This window comes from Pezoporus wallicus, unplaced genomic scaffold (genome assembly GCF_028554395.1).
Source record: "Pezoporus wallicus isolate ANWC-B61680 ecotype Strahan unplaced genomic scaffold, APGP_CSIRO_Pwel_v1 contig_14319, whole genome shotgun sequence".
Classification (NCBI taxonomy): domain Eukaryota; kingdom Metazoa; phylum Chordata; class Aves; order Psittaciformes; family Psittacidae; genus Pezoporus; species Pezoporus wallicus.
Window position 1 is genome coordinate 152,459 of NW_026635426.1, and position 18,976 is coordinate 171,434.

Consider the following 18,976-nt stretch of genomic DNA (forward strand, 5'->3'; position numbering starts at 1 on the left):
TTCTTAATCAAGGTGCTAAGAACTGGTTCAGCCCCTGGCAGCCGGGTGCTGTATTCCTACAGCCGAGCACGTGCCTGAGTTCCTGCCTTGGTGGCCCTGGCACTCTTCCAGCAGCTGCTGTTGTTTCTTTCTGAACCCAAAGTGCAGTCACCCGCAGCTGTAATCCCTAACAGAGGTACAGCCTGTACTTGTGCTTTAAACAAATGCTGAGAGCTCCTGCCACAGAGGTGCTCCAAAGGAGAAACATACCAAACCCCCAAAAGTTTGCAGTAGTTTCATAATATTATTTAAAAACTTGGCACAGAATAGCTCAGTTACAAAGGGGGCTACAACCACCCCTGGCAGTGTTCAAGGTCAGGCTGGTCAGGGCTTAGAGCAACCTGGTCTAGTGGGAGGTGTCCCTGAACATGGCAGGGGGTTGGAACTGGATGAGCTGAGCGTCTTTTCCAGCCCAAACCAGTCTGGGATTCTACAGCCACCACCCACTCCAGCTGCAGATTAACTGTTGAAGGCTGGCTGGGTCACCTGCAGTTCTCCTGCTCTACAGAGCTTAGAGCTGGAAAGCTGATACTCAAAGACACCCCCTCATCTCAGCGTTGGCAAGGACCTGGATTTAGTTTTTAATTTAGTGATTTAGCTTTACCAGGAAAGGTGAGTGCTACACTGGGAGGAAGGATTTGATTTCAGTGCTATCTGTTCATTCTCACTCGCCCACCTTGTTCCTGGAACAGCTGCTTCTAACACACAGTCCTTGTCCTCTCCCCTTTCTCAATCTAGTAACAACAACAAAAATCAGATTACTCATTCCAAACTAAACAACATTCCCCACTGTTATAACTAAATAAAATCACTTTCTCTCCAGCAGACTGCTCCCAGCATGGATGTAGCTTAGAGGAACCCAGCCTACTCCCCAGCCCTACAGAGGGACCAAACAGCTTGAAGATAAACAAACCCCACTCAGATAACCATCATTTCCAATGCATCATTCCATCACTCTTTGTCACTGTTCTTTCTGTGCTGTTCTGTTCTTTCTGTGCTGTTCTCTAAGCCCCAGCCTCATCTCCGAGCAGTCCCAACATAACACTCCCCACAGCTGCTCTGTACCTGGGGCTCCCCCGTGGGTGGGGGGGCACTTTCCTACTCCTGCAGTGATGGTTGTGGGATCAGCCCTGTGTCTGCCCAGCTGCAGCCAAGATGAAAGAGCAGCGAAAGAGCAGCCCAAGACCAGAAGGGATTAAACTTACACATCAGCCCTTTGCTAAGTGGCTTAGGAATTTGCAAGTCACTGATTTATTACAAAGGCTTCTGAATAATCATACAAATAAATCAAGAGGAGCTGCCTAGCTCCAGCTCTGCCTCCCTGCCCAGCCGGTGCATCCTGCTCAGTCACTGCGCCAGGCCCATTTGCTGCTTCACACCAAGAGGCCTTTAAACTTTTCCAACCCTCAACCCAATGCATTTAAATTCCAATTTCAGCCTTCCTGGGAAAAGTGTAATAGGAAAGACAGCAGCAGCAGAATTAATGTTCACAGCAGTTTAGTGGCTCCACTCAGGCTGGTACATGAGACCTCAAACACTGATCGCTCATGTTTTCCTTGAAAACCCACGGCACCACTTCCCAGGCTACACAAGCTCAGCTTTCAGATCAGCTCCTCCATTTCTGTTTTCTAGTGCCCACTCGGCAATTCCAGGCACCTGCAATTCCTCATATCCTGCCAGGTTTCCAAAACACACCGGCTAACGGGCCCTCGATGCCACACTGCTGCAGGCCAGCGACTGAGCCAGCCCTCTTCCCTCTGCATGGGGCTGCAAGGAAGCTGGCTGCTGCTGCCCCAGGTTTCACAAGCCCAACACAGTGTTGAATCCCACCTCAGCTGCGCTGCACCTCAGCCTAGAGACCTCCCTGGCAGAAAGCACTACTGGACGCAAACTACGCAACAGCAGGGGCATGCCTGACTGAAGCCATGTACTTCTCAAGGCTCTCCAAGCAGTGGCACACAACATGGAGGATGGACTGGAACTGAACAAATGTATTTAGGATTATCAGAAATCTGTTCTCTAGAATGCAAATAACCAAAGCCAGAAACTCTACAGAGGATGTTAAGTAGCAAATCAGATGCACAAGAATGAGGACAAACATAAGGGAGCAACAAAAGAAACGTTTTCCAAATACCAGGCTAGTTCTTAAGAGGTTGTTGGCCACCCCGTGCTCCCACAAATAGCTGGATTTAAGCATGAGACATTACCTGCAGCTGCTGCAAACGATCCTGTAAGTGTTGTGCTATTATCTACCCCCTTACCATGTAAGGGAAGTGCTTGTGGAATTGCAAGCTGAATGGGAGCTACTTCCCACACATACCCTTCCTAAGGCACCATGTCAAAAAAGAAACAGCAAGAAAGAGGCATGGGAGGGATCAGAACCAGAGCGAGGGAAGAGCTGAACTCCTGCCTGAGCCATGCATTCCCATGTGCACTGTGCTCAGGGCTGGAGAACTGCCAATGGGAAAACCAGTGAAGTGTGCAAAGTGTCCCAAGAACAGAGGAGTCTTTGGACAGTTCTGTCTCCAGCCCTGCTCCATGCAAACTCAAAGCCTTCGCTTTCACCAAGCACTCAACACAGGAAACAGCTGAGGTCCCATGGGGCAGCCACAGTTACGGCCTGGTCCTGCACCACCTATGAGCTTTTCTGCTGGAACAGGAGGGAGGCCAACCAAGACACCAGCTCCCCCCACACCACCTCCCGCTCCCTTCCCTTGCAAAGGAGCGGATAGCAGCAAGTGAGCTCACCCTTTCCAGGGGGGCCAGACGTGATCTTCCAGCTCTTCATCAAAGGTCCCAGGGACAACTGACCTGATCCGTGCAGGAGGCCTCTGCAGAGCTGCCCAGGGCCGTGCTGGCACAGGAGGTGCCGCAGGTACTGCTGGCACACCAGGACCTCAGGCAGCAAACACGCTGTGCCTTGAGCGCACACTCAGCCCCACGGCCACAGCAGGCAGCTGCTGATGGGGGCAACACAGCAAAAGTGGCATTGTTTGTGACGTGTGATTGAGCAACTAAAAGTTTTAAAGCGCTGTTCTACACTGCTCCAGTGCCCTGGAGATCACTGCACCAGGGACATGCTGTGCCCCACTATGCATTGCCCTGCTAAGGCAGGAGGGAACCCATCTGTGTGCACACACACTGCCAGCACCATTACCAACTTTTCAAGATACACCTGTGGCACCGAGCAACTGCTCCGGAAGTTCTGTGCTTCCTGTTGCTTTCTCACAGTGGGTAAGGAGGAGAGGGAAGGACAAAGTCCTGCTGCGTGTGTCACCACAGAACTATCAACAAGAACAGCTGAGGATCACTTGCCTCCTGCCGAGATCTGCAGTTTTCCTTTTGTGCTCAATACACGTAAACAATTGGGAAAGAGTTACGGCTGCCACTCCAGTCCTGTTCTTACAAAATAACTAAGTACCCTGAGCATGAAAGATGAAGAATGCAAAAACAATGTTAGAAAAACCATCTTTAAATAAAGGGGTAGAAAGTTCCTGCTGCAGGGAAGAGAACATTAACAAAAGCTTTGATCTGAAGCAGGACTCAAACATTTATTATGTTGTGGATTTGTTTTTCTAACTTTGGTTTTGTTTGTTTTTCCTTTGTTTGGGGTGGGGGGGTGGGGTGTGTGTTTCTGTTTTGATTTGGTTTTGGTGTGGGTTCCACCCCCCTCCTCCCTTCAAAAACACTTCAGAGCAAAGTTCTTTCCAGTCCCAGGTCTTCTCCTGCTCCTTCCTTCCAAAGGGGTTGGAACAGGAGAAGAAGAAATCACCAGAAAACCTCAAATCCATGATTTCCACAGGCTTATTTCAAGGTTTGAGTTGAACATTTTGTTCCAACATGTCATCCTCACCTGCAAGAAAGTAACATTTAGTTCGGTGTTACCTAGCTGGTGCTGGTTTCTAGCACTGCTGCACAAACAGATCACAGTGCTCCTCCTCACAGCAGCCACTGTTTTCAGGACTCAAACAGCACAAAATCCTACACCAAGTCTGCTGGCTTTGCTATACCCATTTTGAAATGCCACTGCCTCAATGCATCTTCTTCTCAGCCTCATAACAAAGTTGGATTAAGCTCCAAGCTAGAGGAGACAGATCTGTGTTGAAGATGGTAGAAACTGACTTTACTCTCAGTTAATTGCCCTACAAACCATGCCAAGTCACAGACATCTTACCCAGTGATTCATTCAAACTTGGCAAAAAATGGCCTTTTGGAAGATCTGCACCACTATCAATACAGCTTACGATGAATACCCCAGTGCGTTTAAATTAGGTTTAAATCTGCTGTACTAATCCATAGGGCCTGAACCTACATGAAGGTTTAGAAAGAACATTTCAGCATTCAGTCAAGAACTTCATTCCTGTAACAGACACTTTATAAAAGATGAGAGGAGTTAAAGAGGAAAGACGAACCACAGGAGGGTGGTGAGGCACTGGAATGGGTTGCCCAGGGAGGTTGTGAATGCTCCATCCCTGGCAGCGTTCAAGACCAGGCTGGACAAAGCCTTGGGTGGCATGGTTTAGTGTGAGGTGTCCCTGCCCATGGCAGGGGGGGTGGAACTTGATGATCTTAAGGTCCTTTACAACCCTAACTATTCTATGATTCTATAAATGCACCTCTGGATGCAATTCCTTCTGTGCCTTCCTTGCTCTCCACACACCCTCTGAATTCTTGTGCCTTAAGAGGAATTCCAGCAGTAGGAGAGACACTCCAGGCAGCCCCAGGAAACTGATGCACCTCAAAGGCAGAAGCTCTAAAAGATTTAAAGCAACATCATGCAGTAAATTTCAACAGTACCTAAAACAGAGTAAAGTACTTCTTTTATACAGTGTTAAGTGCTGCACAGAAATTACGTCATCCTTAACAGTACATGAAATTACTCATTTGATGTGTGAGAGCACATTACTTGTGACATAACTGTTTCTTTAAGGGCTAAGAAGTTCCTCCCTTTGACAAAAGTAGATTTAGCCTGTCAGATAAAAGCAAAAGACAGAACCCCCCCAAAACACACAGCACAGCATTCCCCACACTCTCCAAACACCTCATTGCATTTATACATGAAGTTATTGCTAGTTGTCACTAGATAGCAGGGTTTGCATTAACACCGTCAGTACAGGCATGAGGAGCCACAGAAAGGCAGCCCAGCTGCAAAGGGTTAACATTACAAGTTTTGATAGGAAAATCCCATTAGGCAAGAATAACGCATTATGCTAGGCTTCGGCATTAGGAAGCCTCCCTGAGCTCACATGTGCTTTAGAAAGGTTTCCCTGTATATGGATCAAAAATATTATCCAGTGTTTTCAGTATGTAACACCCCGTTATCCAGTAACATCCTGAACACACAATGCAAGTGAATGCATATGTAACCAGGTGCTTCCGTACCAGCTCATCTTTGCTAAAGATCTACAACATAGACAAAGAAAGGGACAAAAGCAAGATCACAAGTTCTTTTTATTTTAAGATGTCACTGTTAACACACATTAGTCAAGCTATCCTAAGTAATCCCCTTCCCCTAGACAGCTAGGGAATCTAAAATTCTGTATGATTTTATTAGCTCAAGAAACCACCATTACAAGCTTTGATTTTAGTGTTAATGTAATAAAAGTAAGAAGCCTGTCATTCTGCTTTCACGCTATCAAACTAATGTGCGCTTTAGTGACAGTATCATTTACATATCAATAATATATCATACATCATCCCCAGCTTTATCTCAGGAAAGTGCTAAATGAAGTCAATGAACCGCCTATTTACAATTTCAAATCCTAATATATTTACAATAGAAACCAAAAGTATTTAAAACCATTAAATATAATGTTTAACTCTGCTATATTAGTTTACATGAACACAGCTTACCTCTGGCATCATATCTCCAATACTAATATTTCTGCCAGTAATTTAAGATTTAAAAAAAACCTGCTATTCCTGGAGGGAAAAAATAAAAGCTTAAAAACCAACCCAAAGCCTCCAGGCATTTCAGAGCCCTGAGGAACTACCCACCATAGACAGTCTTCAAGTAGAAGCACTGCAGTCAGTCAGTGTTCAAGAGAGACTTCCAAACTCCAGGCAAGCCTTTAAAACCTAATGCATATGTAAAACCTTAAGAGTCAGTAATCCAATGAACAGGTTTACTGGAGTCACTGCTACCATTCAGTTTTTACTAATCCATAGTTAAGAGGAAACTGCTGCTTTGCTGTTTCTCCTTCTGTTACATTCCCTCCACCCACAGAAAGTGTTTTGTGCACCATTGTCCAGAAGAGCTAAGTAGGCATTGTCTTCTCCTCTTTGCTGAAAGGCTGAACTGTGCCAGGCTTTACCCAGGAGAGGCCAGAAACATGCATGCTTTTGCAGTGCTGATCTTCTGGCTTCTTCTAGGCAGAAGAAAATTCAAGTCAGAATCATCAGATACCTAATAAGTAAGGTCCCTTGTAAGTCCCTCCCCATCCATTGGCAAATACAAGCATAGCAGAGGCTAACATCATTTCCTCTCCTCAAAGAGGGACAGAAAAATATCTATTGGCTTCATTTCTGGCAACTGTAGAACCATGCTGACATTACAGGAGAGTTTCAGTGACTTAATTCATGTACTGCTACCCTATCACACCGTAAGGATCAAAAGACATGCTTTGAGTAGTGCCCTCTGCTTGAACAACATGACCCAGCACCACTGCACTGCTGTTTGCCAAGTTTCTTGGTTCTACAGAAAGGAACATCAATCCAAATCAAAACGTTTCTATCATTAACCTGACAATATATCCATAGCATACTACCTTGCTATGCTGGGTATGCCCAGTGTGCTGGCATGCTGTGCAGTACTCCACCCCACTGAAGTCCTCCAAATACAAATCAATATGGCAAAGCAGCAAGTGACACTTTTCCTGTATCATGGAGTTTCTGAATGCTTTCCAAAGATGGTCCTTCCCTTCCCTGAGCACTCATGGTTAAACATTTCAACAGTAACTATTTCTACTCAACACAATGCACTGAACACTTGAGACCAATTACTGCAATTTAGAAGACAAAGAAAAAAAAGGCAGGCTTCAAGTTGAGGGAGAGAGATGTAACTTCAAGCATCTGTAGATCTGAAGTAGTTTAAGATGACCAGTAAATAAGATGCCTTCTCCAACACAAAGAAACAGAATAGCTTGCTGGTTTTCTTTGCATACCAGGAGCCAGCCCTGCCTCCACACTGCTAGAGGCTCATCAGATGCCAACTACATCAAACTGGAATGATGCATCGAGTTCTAGAAAGCAGTAATTTTGTGAGTACACTTTGTCATACTATGGGAAGCCTGACAAAGTAAATCAAGACAGAAAGAAAACTGATCTTGCACTTCTGTCCCTCCCAGTGTCTTCCTAAAAGGTGACAGCGCATGACAGAATTGCCGTAAGACATCAGACAGCAGCAAGCGAGAAGGATCAGTTAAACTTTAACCTGGCAAAGTAGCATCTGCCTATCACATGTTACACAAAGGATATCATCTAGCAAAAGCCCTGTGCTCAGCAGGGATCTGGGACATCACAGCCTGCCCTGGGCTAAAGTTCAAGTTCTCAGCTACACTGACCGTTTGGTACAAATCTCCTAAACCACACAAGGTGGGCCATTCTTGCTATCAGCAAACTACTTGTACCACACATGCAGTAGTTGAAGATGTCCGTTTTCACTTTAAAAGGAATTAACATGCATCTCCAAAGGACAAAAAGAAAAAACAAAGTCATCATTTGCTATAAGTCTCAGACAATATCATATCCCTTCCATTTCAACCACTTCAACCTGTCCCTTCCCTGTATGTTTTTGATTCAAAGGATAAGAATGAAGGAGGTAGAGAATGAAGGAGAAAGGGGAAAAGTAGTCAAAAGTATTCTTTAAATTTCTTTTTAAGAGCACAAAAAAGTCAGAATCTGATCAAAATATTTTCCTTTGTGCTCTAAGGCTGGAGAAAGGCCACCTCACCTCAAGCCCTGATGTGACTCTTGCAGCTGGAAACATAGCTACACTGAGCTCACTGGCAGTGTATTGTATTAAGATCAATACACTCAAAAATGCCATTCATGCCAGAAGACATGGAAGTACTTGAGTTAAAGCATGAGGAAGACTGAAGTTTGGCCTACTGAAAAAAAAATATTTAACTACAAAAAATGCAGCAAACCACCCCACAGTACTAATGCAATGAGGCTAAGTCAGCAACTAAAGCATTCAGTGTGCATTTGCTTGCCAGTCCAGCAAAGATACCAGCTACCATTTCAGACTCACTAGCTCTGCAAGTGGATTGACTTGTCATGGCACTCAGGATCAATGACAGTTCTTGTCAAGCACAATAAAAAAAATAAACCTAAACCACCAAACACTTCCCTCCCCACAAAACAAAGGTGTTACTCAGGTGAGAACTCTTCAAACCAATACATTCTTGCCATATTAGTGTAAGAGCTTAGTGACAGAAGTCACTCTAAGCACCCTTCAATTCCCTGATGTTCCCTTACTAAAAATCAGTAGTGTCAGAGGTGTGAGCAAGGTACTCTGCTTCAGAAAGTTTGGAACGAGAAGAAAGCCCCAAAGCTTTGCTTCAGTAACAAAAGATCTCTCAGCAGAAGAGAACAAAGTTGGGGACTGCTGGGTTACACAGAAGTAGTAATGGCCACAAGAAGTGCAGGACAAGCTAACAGGCAGTCAGCAAACCTTTTCTTTCCCATTCTTCACTCCCTTCCATCCCTAAACAAAAAAAAAATAATCTCCGAAGTGTGCCAACAACTGTACTAACAAAGCCTTCTAGCTGGCTCAATGATTAACTGCTTAACACACTGAAGTTAGAACAGTGACGTAAGTAGTTAGGAGACCAAATCAGTTCCAGCATGCCTACTGATCCAAACGAGGGGTGGAATAAGGTCTGACTACTACCTTTTCAGCACAAACAACCTTTCCTCCCTTATCAGGCAATAAACTTCCTATTGTGAGAATCTGGACTTTGTGCGTACCTTCTGAGACAACATCTTCTCTCTAGCTTCATCATGTATAGCTGGATTCCATGGAGAAAAACTGGAGAAAGAACAGTTCCCTCTTAACTGTGCATTTTTGCAGACTACAGAATTGACAGAGCAGAAAACAGCCATTTTCCTTGACTTAGTCTGTTCACTTTCAAGTAAATCACAAGTCTGACTTTTCAGTGTTAAAACATACAGTTAAGAACTAAATTCACATTATCATGGATCTTTTCAACAAGAAATATTTACGTTTTCATTGTTTTCATTTTGTTTGCCATGAGAACTTGCAATTCAGCAGGAATTACATCAGATACTATTCATATTCACCTTGGAGCTGACTGCCCCATCATCCATACAGTCATAAGTATTTTAAAAGTATGACCAAAGCTACAGTCATGCAAACTGAATTCAGGAAAGCCCAAAAGCAGTATTTACTCCATCTTATCTCTACTTGAGTTGAGGTGGAGTGCTTGGGGGCTTTTTTTTGGGGGGGGGGATTTTGCTGAGGCATTTTTAAGTCCTGGTTACTTAGTGAAAGACATAGTAAAATCAAGTGTCTGCATTTAAGATTTATGCAATACTGAACAGAAGGAAATGAGGGCAGGTAGGACTACTCCAAGTATTGCTATAAATGTAACAAAAAAAACCAGTTCAATCAACTTGGCAGACAAGGGCTTCAAACCAACAACGGTATCAAAACTTAACCTTGAAACATTACGACACAGTGAATTTGCTCATGGTACTTACATGATTGCATATGGATCCTCTATTTTGGGCTGATCGAATAAATGACTGCTGCATAGTTTGACACTGTCCACCACTTTACTTTTGAACAGCTGAATATCTTTTTCATACCTGCAATAGGGCAGTAAGTAATGTTAAGTAGCTGCAAGCTGTAACATGTTTGCTCTAGAAGCTCTAGAAGACTTGGCAGAACCTCAACTTTAGTTCCTAGTGCAACCAACTCTGGAGGTAAAGACTGAACTGATAATTTCCAGAAATGAAACCAAATACAAACCTCTTGCTTCTGCATATCTATGCAAAAAAACTCTTAAGAGATCATGCCAATATGCATGGCAGATACTTACAGCACTGCAGCCTCAGGGTTCAGGGGAGTAGTTGTATCAATCTTGTAGAAGACTCTGCGAGCATACATTAATACTTGCCATATATGATTATGATTTCGTCTAGAAAGAACAAAACACAATGAAGAAAGGAACAGGTGTCTTTCAGATCATGTATCAAATGTTACCACTAACCTCCACTTTGCAAATGCTCTTTTCACATCCAGTTCACCAGACAAAGGATCTACTAGTGGATGGAAGACAGGCAGATCAAAAACCAAGCGCTGCATTGGGAAAAGAAAAAAAAAAAAAGAAATTCATTATGACAACTTCAATCCTAATGCTAAAACCACCAGGTGATGGTCAGTCAGATGTTGCTTCCACATACTAATTAATTGTTACTGTTCTAAAAGAAAGCAACTTGAAGTGATTTTTATCAGCTGTGAAACAGTAATCCAACACACCCACATTACATGCAGGGTCTTGTCCTCCCTCTCAGGCTTATCACCAAATCAGGAAACTAATCCAGCCAGCTGCACAGACACTAGTGCCAACACAGGTAATAATAGCAGATTAAGATCAGATTAAAGGAGTTTCTGTCATTTAGATATTTGTGACTGAAAGCTTTTCATATACTTGGGCTACAATCAATTATTTTTCTGTCCTACATGTCTTTAAGTAAGCTCTGCAGTGCCACCACAGTATTTTCAGTTCTGTACAGCTAGTTTCCTCCAATGTTTGTGTATTCCCCCAAAACAAAACTTAGTTTCAGCAGGAAGGTTTGAAAGCCCTATGGGAGCAAAACAACAATGGCTGTATGAGACATACTAAAGTCTAATCTTTGAAAGAAACTGTTTCCTACTACTTATGTTCTTTTAATGACAGCTTTACAAAGAACTTGACACCAAGCACACAGCATTGCAACTTGTTCTCAGCTACAGCATCTACACACACCCAGTGTTCCTCTTGAAGAGGTTTGGCTGAAAGGGCTGGCTGCTCTGCTCTGGACAGTAAGATTGCCACAAAATTTTTTAACTGATGTAGTAACTTGGATGCTTTTTCCTCAAGGGAAAAAGAAAGTAGGTAACACCACAGTACCGATCTCCTCCTCTTTTGTCTCACCAATGTTCTCCTCAAGTTCTTTATTTCTTTAACATAATTTAGAAGCGGGACAGGCAAGAAATTCTGCAGTACTACAGAAAGCACAGCACAGGTGCCTGGATTTTATGTTCCATTGTGTTGCTACTCAGAATCTGGATACTTCTTTCATTGTTTCAATCTTAACTGCCTTGCTGGGGAAGCAGCAGATCAAGAGTTGAGGTAAAAAAACTGGTTGATTACTTAATACTCCAATGCATGTAACCTCAGGAAGTCCACTCTACACCAGCCTCAGTAATCAGAGAAACATGATCCTTCCACAGATGTTAGGAAATACGTGTAAGATACTGAAAATGAGCACAGCCAACTGGAAAAAAAAAAATCCTAGCTCAAGGAAATAAGAAGTTAACCGGTCTATTAGCTTTAACAAGAAGTCATACTAAAACACTATGAAACAAGAAAAACTCAAAACACACACAACCACTTACCGGGCAGTCTCCATCTGGATAATTATCAGGAATATAGACAGTAAATTTAAACACACCATCCTGGTAGAGCCCATGTCTTATGAATATTACACCAAACCACACTGCAAGTGAGAAAGTTTGCTTGAGTGAAAGAATTTTAATATATATATAAATAAATTTTAAAAAGTTAAGATTAAACTTACTTAATGCTGATCGGTAAGATGGCTGCACATAGACACCTGGCAATTTCTGCTTTACAACCAAGGTACTGCAATTAGAATCAGCATTTAGAACAGCTCCACAACTACACTAAATTCACAGCAAGCAGTAAACACAACAGTAAACCCAGAGTATACTACCAATAACTTAACACAGCTTAACTCGTTCCACAAATGTACACTGAGTTCCCAAGGGCAGACAGCTCACAGGAGCTGGCAGAAAACTAGTGAAACCATGTTCTTCCCCTCTCACTTTTCCTACTCCTTCAATGCAGAAGAAAAACATCTTTCTTGAATTAAGAAGTCAGTGTCAGTTCCCTGAAAAAGAATATTAATGTTTGAAGAGTTCTCACTTTCCATGTAATGGTTAAATGCAAGAAATGAGACTTAGCATTGCATAAGGACTCCAGGGATTTCATTCCAAAAGGCACTACATACTTGAGAATCCAGTATGTCTATTACAGAGGAAGTCCCTTTAGCGTTGTAGCACAGAACAGTTTATGTAACTTTACAGAACTAGAAAGTTTTGCAGACAAACAGATTTGTATGCTCCCACAGCTGTCCAGAAACTACTAGATTGGATCAAACGCAGCTGATCCAAAGAAAGCTATTTAAATCCCTCATAAGTTTGATGTTAAACATCACTGAAAGACAGGAGACAATATAGTCTTCCTAATATCCGTATCAGGCAGCATTCAAGTGTTCCATGTAATAACTGAAGGAAGTTCCCAAATCCCAGCTCCACTAGCCATACATTAATAACCATCTTCCCACTAGACAGCTGTTCACGTCTAGTCTAATACTTGTTTCAAAATTTCAGTATTTCTGACCATCTATCAGGATAACTGGTCAGGATGCCTAAACCCAAAATGTGTTTACTTCAAGGCTGAGAAATATAATAATTCAGAGAATAACATCTAAACACACCCCTTAAAATCTCATCTCACTTACTGCTCCTCTTCTATCTCAAGATAATGGGGCTGCTGCTCCAGAAGAATAATTTTGTGGAATTTAAGATTTACTGCCTTCTTCAAGGACTATGGCAGAGACATGATGCAAAAACTAGATTCCTGCATGTTCCACACCCCCCCCCCCCAAAGCATAAGCCCAGTGCCCCAAAAAAGACAAAAAAGAGAAAACCTACAATTCTGCAAGTAGGGAATACTCCAAATAAAATGGCCCATAGGAAGCGTGTGTTCCATTTGTTGACTGGGACGACATGGCAGGTGAAGCAGGCTTGGTTATTGGCACAGCATTCTTTGGAATAGAAGGCAATTGTTTCTTTGCAGAGGCTCGTAGAGGACTGGTTCGTAGCTCTCCACTCAAAGTTTTCTCTTCAGCATCAGGTCTCTGTTAAAGAGAACCAACATATTAGAGGTTATATTTCATAAACATTTAATATTTGAACATGTTTTAATACAAGTTTAAACCCAACCGGGCTGATTACAAGTTTGGCCAACAAAATATACCTTGGATTTCAGTGCTTGGGGCAGGGGTTGCGTCTCTTTTACATTCTGGTTTTAAATAGACTACTCAATCAAACCTAGCCTACAAGTACAAAAATAGTCAGTGCTCGACAGGAAATTTGCAGATTAGGACAAACAATTAAGGAGGCTTAAATTCGTCTAGAAACTGGAAACAACATATAACAGCTTAGAAGTCAATCTATTTCTAGCACACGGTGCATCAAGATAAATTATTTCTACTGACACAATTCCTTGCATTCTAGTCTTTAAGAGTAGGCTAGTAATGCTGAGATTAAATAAGAACTTTCCACAGAAAAATTAATGCATTTTACTTCTTGCCTGTGCATAAGGCACCAGCATCCTGCCTGGAAATGATTTATGTAGCCCATTCCCACTGCAAGAGAATCACATTTGACAGCAATATCAAGTGTAAATCCTAATAGAGGTTAGGATATAGGAACCTTTTCATGCCTATACCATCTTTTATATAAAAAAAAAAAACACATTTCTACTCAGTCAGTGCTACAGTGCTAGAGAACACTGTACTGTGTACAGACCTCAGAAACATTCTACGGATTGCAAAGACAAACCTGCAGCCTACAGACTCACAATTAGGCTGGCTGTGGTGACAAAAGGCATGATTTAAGCTGTAGTGTTTTGAAGCAGTTTAGGTTTAGACTAGTAACAATACCTATGTCACAAGCACCATCAACACAGTTATAGAGTTTGCCCTAGCACTGAATGTGAGAGATGTGACCAACCCTGGAACTATCATGCTTTTATCATTGCTACAATCTAAGCCTGCAATAGCATTATGGAGGCACAGTTCTGTCAATGCTCACTGCACGTGCAATACCTGGCTAAGCTCTATAGAAGACAGTAAGCAAATGTCCTAAGAAACAAGGACATTTGAACAAGTTTGTCTCATCTTTCTTATGTCAAGATGCTTCAGACAAGAAAAGTCAACAAATTCTGGAGCAAACTCCATCCACAGGCACATTCCAGTTCGTGTTACTCAGAGCTAGCTTACACTTTTATCGAAGAGGTCACAATCCTGGGGATAAAAGACACACTCCAGCTGTATTTGCAGACTGTCTGATGGTCTTTTCCAGAACTGCTGCCACCCCTCAATGCATGTTAACACCTCATGCCATCCATTCATTAAATACCTTGCGCACAGAACCTGTAGACATGCTCCAGAAAGGGTTCATAACGTGTATTCCAAATAAAGAACCACAACTTTTCAGTGTCTTCAGAGTATCCTCAGGCTCCTCCGGTTTATACCCTAAAAAAAAACATAGAATGATAGTCATTCTAACAGATAAACAGGACTCAGTATATAAATAGGATTTGGATCTAATTCTGCAGCCATCTTTATATTTCTGCAATTTCAGCAAAAGTCTTACACACTTACGACTGACAATAGTTAAAACTGCCAAAGCTCTATTATATCTAAGACTCCAGGACAATAACACAGTTGTCTATGAAATCATTTTCACACATGAATTCCTGCCTTTCTGCTAGAAAGACACTCCAGATTCTGCATCCCATGTTTTGTCTTGTCAACTGGAAAGAAAGACCATCTGTTGGCTCAGCACAGTCAAGAAAGATCCCCTATACACAAAAGTATTAAGAAGTTGCCACTTCACCATTTGCATCCAGCCCCAGACAGTTCTAGAACAGCTTATTGTTGCTGCATGGGTAAATGCTGTCCCTCACACACGCTGCTGACTTTGCATGCTTCTGAAGCACTTCAGTTTAAAAACATCTCTGCCCATTCCCAGTGAAAGAGATGATCCTCCCATTGAGTTTGCATCATGTGTGTGTCATTCTGTTTTCATCTGCACTGGAACACCACCAGGAATAGACAAAGGCACAGAACACAGAAGTTTTTCTGTAGCTCATTTAATGATTTCATTACAAGCCAAAGGCTTAGTGCTTTTTACTGAACTGCTCCAGCAATTCAGTATCAAGGACCTGAAGTTCTTAAAGAGTTTCAGTGTGCCACCTACTGTATATGGTCTTAGTCTGCTCTCTTTCTTTTCTCCCCTTTTCTTCTCGCTCCATCTTACTATTGTTTGTGCGAGAACTCTTCTCTACAACACCTCTTGTCTAGCACAGCCTATTTCCTCCACTGTTCTCTCTCTTCTTCCCCTCACACTCTCCAGTTCCCCTAGTTTCCATTCCCCTCTTTCTACCCTCCTACTTCTGGCTACATTACGGTTTTGAAGCAATTCAGTGTACTCAGTTTCTTTAATAGGAAGTTTGTACAACATTGACCAATGCGATTTACAGGATGTGAGAGAGAGAATGGCACAGGCTTCTAAGGTTTTCTACCGTAAGCAAGGCACTACCTGTTCACCCATTGCTTTAATTATAGAAAAAAATAGTAACGTAACAACCAAAGATCTTCCTAAAAGGGAAACAGATGGCAATTTAAGACAGACAATTTATACAAAGAAAGTCTAGCAACGGTAAAGTCTTTTTTAGAACAAATCATAGGTATCCTTCTAGACTATAAATCAGCCAAGCATTCAAAAAATGCAAGCACCATTCAGAAAAGTGATGAAAAATAATTCATTTTCCCACTCCAAAATGATCTCAAACATTCCAGTACACAATTCCTCCAGATATTTTTCCTGTTCAGCAGCCAGTCTCACATCATTCCAAGCCACTGAAATCAGTCACAGCATGGCTGCTGCTTGGCCATGCCCTGTGACAGCGGAGAGCTGTTTTCACTTTTCCCCACCTCATGTCTGGGAAACAGAGCCATGCCAGAAGGCTATGCCCTGGGCCTTTTCTCTTCCATGAAACCCTGCCAGACTAAGTAAGGCAGAGACGCTGGGCGAGGAAGGTGCAAGACACTTCCTTGGGAAACTCCAGCATAATCAGAGGGTGGAGGAACTGACGCACAAGAGCACCAAGTGCTATGGCTCTGACAAGAGAGAAAAGTGCTGGAAGCTGATGTACAGGTTGGAAGACAACTAACTGGAATCTGGACTGATTATGGGGTTTGGGTAGAATTCATTTGTTTGTTTTGGGCTGGTGTTCTGGTTTTTGGTGGGGTTTTTTTGGGTGTTTTTTGTTGTTCGGGTTTTTTTTTTAAGACTAAGTAATACAAAATTGTATTATTCCAGAATCACAGATATGAGATACAGGAGTTTGAGCAAGCCAAAGAGTGAAGTACGTACATAAAAAGCAGGCCAGCCTCATACCAGTGAAACAGGGAACTGATTTAGAAGCTTGATAACTGGTGCTAGATGGAATTCAGTCACTGACTCCACCTTGCAGAAAGCAGCTCTGCATCTCAGCACACTTCCAGCATTGTCAAGAAGCTTTTTATTACAGAGCTGCTTACTTACAGGCTATTAAGAGCTGTTTGTTTCTCCAAATAAAACACTGATTTAGTTCTAGTTCAACTACAGAATAACTTCCAGAGATTTGCCTATTCACAGATCTTTTGTCCAGCTGCTTGCCAGTAATAAGTCCTGCATTGGTGTTATCCTAAATTTATTGTTAACACTGCCTCCTGTCTCATTCGCCTGTTAAAATACTACTTATGATGGAAAACTAAAAACCTCAGAGTACCAGCTTCCCAGAGGAAGGTAATTTAAAAAGCCTTTCAAGGTGTTTTAGAGCTTGTTTATTTCTAATCACACTCACTCCTTCCAGCCATGCTACACGGAAGTGGAGAATGGTATCAGTACAGGAAACTTACCTGCAACTGATTATGTTCTCTAGTGCCTTCACTTCCCAATTTAATACCTTGCAATTAATCACAAGAATAAATATACGTATTTAAAAAATTACCAAGTAACGACACATTTAAGTTAGATTGCTTATCCTACTTCTCATTATGGTGAAGGTCTGCAGCAGACAAAGAGAGCAAAGTCCCAGTATGGTTAAGTGGAATTTCTAGGCAGGGTAGCCATTCAACCCTGCACAGGGCTACAACGTTTACTATAAGGTTCCTATCAGTACAGCATCTTACTGTGCTGTAACTACTGAATCCACCAGCTTCCCAACAGAACCCGAAACACTCCCCTCATTTTATGAGAAGGGAATAAATGCATTCAAAATCACCACCCTGCCTCCTTGCACAGTCGTCAGTCACACTGCATCAACTAATAGGAGGCTTAATAGTGTGCCACTCATTTATGTGTTCTACTAATTCCTGCTACTTCAGGAACAGAAAGTAACAGCAACCCTCCTAAGCAACCCTCCTCCCATGGGCTTTTTATGGGTATCTTTTTCTCTAGTGTTTTACTTCTAGGACAACAGCAATTAAAAAAGACAACACGAACGTGGATTTCAAACACTTCTCCTTTGAAAGGCCTTCAAGCTTGTACCCAGCACTGCACTGCTCAGGTCCTGCCAACCAGACCAGGAAAGCCACTTGTCACCAAGAACAGCCTTATGCTGACCCTCACCAGCGCTGACATACACAGGACAAGACACCAGTTAAACTCATGCAGTGCTTCATCATGTCTCCAAGATACTTCACAAACCAAAGTTATTAGTAATAAAACCAAACATTTTAAGTACTCTGCTTTTGCACACTCTGTCTCCACTAAGTATTCTCATCAGAGATTGCCTCTGTTTACACCTACTTCCATATCACGTGTCATATTTTTCCCCTATCATCAGCAGGGTCATTAGATTAAATACAACACTAAATCAGTTTGACAAAACTTCATCTTGCCCGGAACACAGCAGTTTTGTAAGTATTTTCTGGAAAACCCCTAAACAATTCCTCGAGAAGAAAACAAACAAGAAAATACAGATAAACATACAATATGAAGTTTCCATGTACGTTTTTATGCATTTTATTCCCTGAATTGCACCACCCCTACACCTGAGAACAAAGAGAGCTGACAAGGCAGAGCAGCAGATAACAACCTTCCTACTTGCCCAGCAACTGTAACTGTCCGTTTGCACCAGAACCGATTTCTCCTCAGCACACCCACTCCTGGTCTCCTTCGGGCCCAGGGACCTCATCAGCCCACACCGGGCCCACCGGACAGGCAGCGGCCGCAGAAGGCTGCAGGCACGCTGGCAGCAGCAGGAGCGTTGGCCAGTCAAGCCTGTTTGCCGACTTTTCCTTCGCAGCTGGATTACAGCTTTCAGCCCCACACCTGCCGCTGTGACTTCAATCCCCTAACCCACCTCTACAGGAACCATAACCTGCGCCAGCGAAGCCGCCCCTTACTCAACAGCCAGCAGAGCAGAAGACGCGAGGAGTGACCTGCCGGCTCCCACCGGACACCTGGCTCTCCGGGGACTATCAGATGGAGAACTAAAACGACGGTTCTCCAGAGCCCCGAGCGAAACTCCCCCGTCAGTCCCGGCGATGCCTGCGCCGCAGGATGCCGCCGCTCGCAGGGAGCCCTGAGCGCCGCTGCTCGTCCCACCGCACGGTCCCCTGAGGAGAGGTGCCGCGGATGCCCTACGAGACGGACGGCAGGGCCGGGCCGGGCCGGTTCCCCCATGAGGCACGGCGCTGGCCGGGCCAGCAGCCGCCCCGCGGCAGCAGCTCCTCAAGGGGCGCGGCGGGCCCGGCCCGCAGGCAGGTGATGGCGGAGGGCTCACCCGCGCTGAGGCTCCCGCCGCTCCGCTGCACGCACGGCCCTGCCGCGCCGACCGCCGCC

The 18,976-nt window shown here is 43.4% G+C and overlaps 1 protein-coding gene across 2 annotated transcripts; it reads right to left on the reverse strand.

Annotated features, from left to right (window-relative positions):
- Nucleotides 1–5,474: 5,474 nt before the first annotated feature.
- On the reverse strand, nt 5,475–18,970 carry AKTIP (AKT interacting protein). Of its 2 annotated transcripts, XM_057423958.1 has the most exons (10): nt 18,918–18,970; nt 14,498–14,613; nt 13,007–13,212; nt 11,848–11,912; nt 11,666–11,766; nt 10,275–10,363; nt 10,104–10,202; nt 9,763–9,870; nt 9,010–9,070; nt 5,475–6,407 (listed from the first exon to the last, which is right to left on the reverse strand). In XM_057423958.1, the coding sequence occupies exons 2-10, from the start codon at nt 14,537–14,539 to the stop codon at nt 6,297–6,299; spliced, it is 882 nt and encodes a 293-aa protein (XP_057279941.1). In that variant the 5' UTR covers nt 14,540–14,613; nt 18,918–18,970; the 3' UTR covers nt 5,475–6,296. The 2 variants fall into 2 exon arrangements, with proteins under 2 accessions (XP_057279941.1, XP_057279947.1); XM_057423964.1 differs by lacking the exon at nt 18,918–18,970 and having other exon boundaries at nt 5,475–6,404.
- Nucleotides 18,971–18,976: the final 6 nt, after the last annotated feature.